This window comes from Eriocheir sinensis, chromosome 50, assembly GCF_024679095.1.
Source record: "Eriocheir sinensis breed Jianghai 21 chromosome 50, ASM2467909v1, whole genome shotgun sequence".
In the NCBI taxonomy this organism is placed as follows: Eukaryota; Metazoa; Arthropoda; class Malacostraca; order Decapoda; family Varunidae; genus Eriocheir; species Eriocheir sinensis.
The window spans coordinates 2591676-2599175 of record NC_066558.1 but is presented as its reverse complement, the minus strand read 5'-3'; the positions used below and the strand labels follow the sequence as shown (position 1 = coordinate 2599175).

Genomic DNA, 7500 nt, shown 5'->3' with positions numbered 1-7500 from the left:
CCCTACCCTTCCTTCCCTCCTTCCTTCCTTCCTTCCTTCCTTTCCTTTCCTTCCTTCCTTCTTCCTTCCTTCCCATCCTTTCTCCTTCCCTTCCTCTCTTCCTCCTTCCCCTTCCTTCCCCAACCTTCCTTTCCATCCCTTACCTTCCCTTTCCTTCCTTTCCTTTCTTTCCTTCCTTCCCTTCCATTCCATTTCCTCCCTCCCCCTCCTTCCTCCTTCCTCCCTCCTCCCTTTCCTTCGTGACTTCTGAATAGGGAAATGGAGGAGAGAGGTGGTGAAAGTGAGTGAGAGATAAGCTTCGTGTTTAAAGAGAGAGAGAAAATGAATAATTATGAATGATGGTTTTTTTTAAGGAAGGAAACACTATACTCTCTCTCTCTCTCTCTCTCTCTCTCTCTCTCTCTCTCTCTCTCTCTCTCTCTCTCTCTCTCTCTCTCTCTCTCTCTCTCTCTCTCTCTCTCTCTCTCTCTCTCGCTTGGTTTTCTTGTTTTCTTTGTGTTTTATCTCTCTCTCTCTCTCTCTCTCTCTCTCTCTCTCTCTCTCTCTCTCTCTCTCTCTCTCTCTCTCTCTCTCTCTCTCTCTCTCACACACCTGTACGCCATCTCAGTAAATAAACAAAGAGGGAACCGTACTCATAACAAGACTGTCCCTCCTTCCGCTCGCATGCTCGGAATAGACCATCTTAAGATTTTACAAAGGTTGGGTTAGTCTTGTTAAATTTGTACTTTCTATTATGTGTTTATCTATTCTATTTTATCTTCCAGTACTTTCTCTTATATATTTATCTATTGTATTTTTATCTTCGAAATTTGTGACCCCCTAAACTTCTTCTCGTAGATAGATAGATAGATAGATAGAGATATTATTATTGTTATTAGTAGTAGTAGTAATAGTAGTAGTAGTAGTAGTAGTAGTAGTAGAAGTAGTAGTAGAAGTAGTAGTAGTATTTTTATTATTATTATTATTATTATTATTATTATTATTATTATTGTTATCTAACCTGTGTGTGTGTGTGTGTGTGTGTGTGTGTGTGTGTGTGTGTGTGTGTGTGTGTGTTCGTGTGTGTGTCTACAAGTGTCACCTTACCTGGTCCAGTCTAACTTGTTGTGGGGTACCTGTCTCCTCCTCCTCCTCCTCCTCCTCCTCCTCCTCCTCCTCCTCCTCTTTTAAGTAAATAACAATGTAAATAGTTAAAGCGTTGAAGTTGACGGATCTCTCTCTCTCTCTCTCTCTCTCTCTCTCTCTCTCTCTCTCTCTCTCTCTCTCTCTCTCTCTCTCTCTCTCTCTATTCAAGTTATTTTTGCCCCTCATTCCTCCCTGACTCACCTCTCTCTCTCTCTCTCTCTCTCTCTCTCTCTCTCTCTCTCTCTCTCTCTCTCTCTCTCTCTCTCTCTCCCGAAAAAGCAAAAATAATGATGATAATGATGATGATTGTTGTTGTTGCTGTTGTTGTTGTTTGTTTGTTTGTTGATTGTCGGTCACAGATCACGCAACTGTAATTCTCTCTCTCTCTCTCTCTCTCTCTCTCTCTCTCTCTCTCTCTCTCTCTCTCTCTCTCTCTCTCTCTCTCTCTCTCTCTCTCTCTCTCTATCTATCTATCTATCTATCGTGGTGGTGGTGGTGGTGATGGTGGTGGTGATGGTGGTGGTGATGGTGGTGGCGGTGGTGATGGTGGTGGTGGTGGTGATGGTGGTGGTGGTGGTGGTGGTGGTGTTGGTGGTGATGGTGGTGGTGGTGATGGTGGTGATGGTGGTGGTGGTGGTGATGGTGGTGGTGATGGTGGTGGTGGTGATGGTGGTGATGGTGGTGGTTATGGTAATGTCAGTAAACAGTTATGGTGCTCGCTTGACATATGGTGAGAGAGAAAGGAAGTGTTTGACATATGTTTTCTTACACCATCATCACCATCACCACCACTATCAACACCACTATTAAATTCAGATAACTTTCCCTTCTACTACTACTACTACTACTACTACTACTACTACTACTACTACTACTACTACTACTGCTACTACTACTACTACTACTACTACTACTACTACTTCTACTACTACTACTACTACTACTACTACTACTACTACTACTACTACTACTACTACTACTACTACTACTACTACTACTACTACTACTACTACTACCTCTCTCTCTACTCTCTACTCTCTCTCTATCTACTCCTAATAATATAAAGAGATCAGTTGACAGTCATCACTATATACATAAAAGTTTTTGTATTCTCTCTCTCTCTCTCTCTCTCTCTCTCTCTCTCTCTCTCTCTCTCTCTCTCTCTCTCTCTCTCTCTCTCTCTCTCTCTCTCAGAATGATGTAATAATATAAAGAAAGAGAGAATCAGTTGACAAGTCACTATATACATAAAGTTTTTTGTATTCTCTCTCTCTCTCTCTCTCTCTCTCTCTCTCTCTCTCTCTCTCTCTCTCTCTCTCTCTCTCTCTCTCTCTCTCTCTCTCTCTCTCTCTCTCTCAACCTCCTTTTGTACAATCTTGTTACGTCTTGTTTCGCTCTCTCCCGCCCTCCCTCCTCCTCCTCCTCCTCCTCCTCCTCCTCTTCCTCCTCCTCCCTTCCTCCCTCCTCCTCCTCCTCCTCTTCCTCCTCCTCCCTTCCTCCCTCTTCTAATAACTGAGAGGTTCAAACATTTCCGCTCTACTGGCCTTTCCTATCTTCTCTCTCTCTCTCTCTCTCTCTCTCTCTCTCTCTCTCTCTCTCTCTCTCTCTCTCTCTCTCTCTCTCTCTCTCTCTCTCTCTCTCTCTCTCATTTTCCCCTTCTCTTTCTCTTTATATATCTTTCTATCTATCTATCTATCTCTTTCTATGTATCTTTATTCTTGTTTTCTTGTTTGTTTGTTTTTTCTCTTCTAATCACTTTTTCCTTCTTTTTTTTTTTTTTGCTAATTTCTCTCGTATTTTTACCTGTTTACGTGTATTTTTACCTGCTTTTTACCTGTGCCTAATTACCTGTTCTCGCCTTTACCTGTGACTAATTAACCATACCTGTACCTTCCCCAATGAACTTGTCTCACCTTCACCTGTGTACTAATTAACTGTTCTCACCTGTATCTGTGACTAATTAACCTTACCTCTACCTTCCCCAATGAACTCGTCTCACTTCCACCTGTGTACTAATTACCTGTTCTCACCTGTACCTGTGACTAATTAACCTTACCTGTACCTTCCCCAATGAACTCGTCTCACCTTCACCTGTGCCTAATTACCTGTTCTCACCTGTACCTGTGACTAATTAACCATACCTGTACCTTCCCCAATGAACTCGTCTCACCTCCACCTGTGTACTAATTACCTGTTCTCACCTGTACCTGTGACTAATTAACCTTACCTTTACCTTGCCCAATGAACTCGTCTCACCTTCACCTGTGCCTAATTACCTGTTCTCACCTGTACCTGTGACTAATTAACCTTACCTCTTCCTCTGAACTTGTCTCACCTCCACCTGTGTACTAATTACCTGTTCTCACCTGTACCTGTGACTAATTAACCTTACCTCTACCTTCCCCAATGAACTCGTCTCACCTTCACCTGTGTACTAATTACCTGTTCTCACCTGTACCTGTGACTAATTAACCTTACCTCTACCTTGCCCAATGAACTTGTCTCACCTCCACCTGTGTACTAATTACCTGTTCTCACCTGGCCAGCTCGATGACGCGACGCTGCAGGTGTATCGTGATGGGGACTACGGAACATACTTGGACCTGGAGGCCTCGCTGGCGGAACAGGCGGAGGATATTGACGGGCTGACGGATAGGTGAGTGTGTGTGTGGGTGTGTTGGGGGGGGGGGGTATGTGTGGAGGGTGTTTTGGGGTGCTGGAGGAGGGTATATGTGGGTCTATTGCGGTGTTTGTTTGTTTGTTTGTGTTTCAGAATTGAGAGAAAAAATGGTAAGTAATATTTTGTGGGATTTTTTATTTTGTTTACTTTCTTAAATTTGATGAACCGAAGGAAGGAAGGAAAAGAAAAAGGTAAAGAGGAAAGGAGAAGAAAAGGAGGACAAAGTAGAAGGAAATCAAGGAGAAATGAGGAGGAGAGGAAATAAAAACAAAGGAGGAAAAGAGGAAGGGAGGAAAAGAAGACAAAGAAGAAAGAAAATAAAGGAAGAAAACAGGAAGAGAAGAACAAGGGAGACAAGGAGGAAGAAAGAGGAAGAGAGGAAAGGAAAACAAAGGAGGAGAAGGAACTTGAAGGAAGGAAAGGAAGACAAAGGAGGAAGAAAACAGGAAGAGAAGAACAAGGAAGACAAGGAGGAAGGAAGAGGAGAGGAATGAAAGGAGGAAATACGGAGGAGGAGGAGGAGGAGGAGGAGGAGATAGGCAGGTGTGTCACGTGACCTACTGACGGGGAATTACCTGATGATGATGATGATGACGGGAAAACACCTGGAGTACTTTTTCTTTTTTTCTTTTCCTTAATATTTTCTTTATTTTTCTTATTTTCTTCTTCTCTATCTTTCTCTTTAACTATTTTCTTTCTCTTTTTTCTTTCGTTTTCTTTTTTATTATTTTTCTTTATCTTTCTTTTTTTTCTTTTTTTGTTTTTCTTTTTCCTTTTATTTTTATTTCTCTTTTCTTTTTTTCTTTCTTTTTTTCTTTCTTTATTTTTCTTCTTCTCTTTATCTTTATCTCTAACTTTTTCTTTCTTTCTTTTCTTTCATTTTTCTTCTCTTTATTTTTCTTTCTCTTTCTTTCTCTTCTTTTTTTTCTTTCTTGTTTTCTTTATTTTTTGTTTTCCATTCTCTCTCTCTCTCTCTCTCTCTCTCTCTCTCTCTCTCTCTCTCTCTCTCTCTCTCTCTCTCTCTCTCTCTCTCTCTCTCTCTCTCTCTCTCTCTCTTCTTTCTTTTTTTTCTTTCCTTCTTTCTTTCTGTTTTCTCATCTCCTCTTACCTCCTTCCTCCTCCTCCTCCTCTTCCTCCCCCTCCTCTTCCTCCTCCTCCTCCTCCTCCTCCTCCTCCTCCTCCTCCTCCCCCTCCTCCTCCTCCTACTTAGCCTTTTGTGTGTTTATTTACCTCTTTTTTTTTTTTACCCTTAAAGAAAATGTGTCAACTCATGTTTCTTTTTCCTCCTCCTCCTCCTCTTCCTCCTCCTCCTCCTCCTCCTCCTCTTCCCTTCTCTCCTTTCCTCTCCATCTTCCCTCACTTCTACTTCCCTTTTCTCTCTTCTCCTCCAATCCTTTTTCTTCTCTCCTTCCTTCCTTCCTTCCTTCCTCTTCTTCTCCTTCTTCTTCTTCTTCTTCTTCTCTTGCTTCCATTATCGATATTATCTTATGTCCTATGCTCTCTCTCTCTCTCTCTCTCTCTCTCTCTCTCTCTCTCTCTCTCTCTCTCTCTCTCTCTCTCTCTCTCTCTCTCTCTCTCTCTCTCTCTCTCTCTCTCTCGATTTTTTAAGCCAACAGGTGTGTGTGTGTGTGTGTGTGTGTGTGTGTGTGTGTGTGTGTGTGTGGTCCTTCCAAATCTATGGTGTGCGTGTCTGATTTAGAGAGAGAGAGAGAGTCCCGCTAGCCAGACCACCAGTGAACTGACCCCCTGCCTCCTCCTCCTCCTCCTTCTCCTCCTCCTCCTCCTTCTCCTCCTCCTTCTCCTCCTCCTCCTCTTCCTTCGTCTGGGTTCAATTTTGTTTCTTACGTTCACGGGGGAATCTCTCTCTCTCTCTCTCTCTCTCTCTCTCTCTCTCTCTCTCTCTCTCTCTCTCTCTCTCTCTCTCTCTCTCTCTCTCTCATAATGTTCCGTTTACTCGATTTTTCCCTTTTTTCCTCCACTTTTCCTTCCTTCCCTCTTTCTCTCCCTCCTTTCCTCTTTTTTCCCTCCCTCTTCTCCTTCATTTCTCTCCAACTTCCTTCTTTCCCTTCTTCTCTCCTTCCTTCCTTCCATCCTTCATTCCTTCATTCCTTCATTCCTTCCTTCCTTCCTTCCATCCTTTCCTTCCTTCCATCCTTCCTTCTTTCCTTCCTTCCTTCCTTCCTTCCTTCCTTCCTTCCTTCCTTCCTTCCTTCCTTCCTTCCTTCTTTCCTTCAACTGACCACTTCATTCCCACGCCCCCTCCTCCCTCCCTTCCTCCCTTCCCTCCTCCTATTTCTTCCTCCTGTTTCCTCCTCCTCCTCCTCCTCCTTGGTCAGTAATATGTAGGCTACTGGAGTAAGTACGGTCTCTCTCTCTCTCTCTCTCTCTCTCTCTCTCTCTCTCTCTCTCTCTCTCTCTCTCTCTCTCTCTCTCTCTTTAAAATATATCATAAATTTCTCCATTCGATATTCTTCTTTCTAGCATTCATTCACAACTATAGGAAGAAGAGTTGCCAGTTCTCGCCATTTTCTTCAATTTTACGTTTATTTATATATTATTTCTCTTCCTATTATTATTATTATTATTATTATTATTATTATTATTATTATTATTATTTATAGATAGACAGACAGACACTAAGTTAATATATATACTAAAAAAAACTATTATGTGTGTGTGTGCGTGTGTGTGTGTGTGTGCGTGTGTGTGTGTGTGTGCGTGTGTGTGTGTGTGTGTGTGTGTGTGTGTGTGTGTGTGTGTGTGTGCCAGGTGGTGTCAGTGTGTGCGTGAGACTGGTACGCACACACCTACCTGATGAGAGAGAGAGAGAGAGAGATAGTTAAACAGATAGGAAGATAAAAAACAAAGAAAACAAGAAAACCAAGAGAGAGAGAGAGAGAGAGAGAGAGAGAGAGAGAGAGAGAGAGATGAAAGGTAAGAAGCTCAGGTGGGAAAAGGTAAGGTAAGGTAATGTAAGGGAGAGAGGGAGGGAGGGAGGGAGGGAGAGAAGGAGGGAGGGCGGGAAGGGATAAAAAAAGTGTAAAGTATAAGTAATTGTAGAGGAGGAGGAGGAAGAGGAGGAGGAGGAGAAGAAGATATAGAGAGAGAGAGAGAGAGAGAGAGAGAGAGAGAGAGAAGTAAGAGTGTAATTACTATGATAGGGAAGAATAAATAAAGAAGAGGAGGAGGAGGAGGAGGAGGAGGAGGAGGAGAAGAAGAAGACATTGGAGGAAGAAGAAGAAGAAGAAGAAGAAGGATTAGGATTACTATCAGAAGAACAGGAGGAGGAGGAGGAGGAGGAAGAGGAGGAGGAGATAAGTGTGTCTTCTTAAAACCAGTGTAACCAGAATTATTAAGTGCGTGTGTGTGTGTGTGTGTGTGTGTGTGTGTGTGTGTGTGTGTGTGTGTGTGTGTGTGTAAAGCTAATTCCTTATATGGTCAGTTTCAACGTCATAAATACAGGTAGCCAGGTATAGTTTTTTTTTCCTCCTCCTCCTCCTCCTCTTCCTCCTCCTCCTCCTCCTCTTTCTTCATATTTCTTCTTTAATATTCCTTTCCTCTCAAATTTGAAGCTTATTTTCCATGCTTTCTTCTTTTCCTCTTCCTCCTCTCCTTCTTCCTCCTCTTCCTCCTCTTCCTCCTCCTCCTCCTCCTCGTCTTCTCCTCCTCTTCATATCTTTCTTTTGCATATTAAA

The 7500-nt window shown here is 42.6% G+C and overlaps 1 protein-coding gene across 48 annotated transcripts in view; it reads left to right on the top strand.

Moving 5' to 3' along the window:
• Nucleotides 1-7500, top strand: part of LOC126982218 (uncharacterized) — a 103994-nt gene that overhangs the window by 43778 nt on the left and 52716 nt on the right. For all 48 annotated transcript variants that reach the window (XM_050834169.1, XM_050834168.1, XM_050834137.1 and 45 more), the window contains one exon: nt 3672-3781. In XM_050834169.1, coding sequence (XP_050690126.1) covers nt 3672-3781 — 110 coding nt within the window. The remainder of the gene's footprint in view (nt 1-3671; nt 3782-7500) is intronic.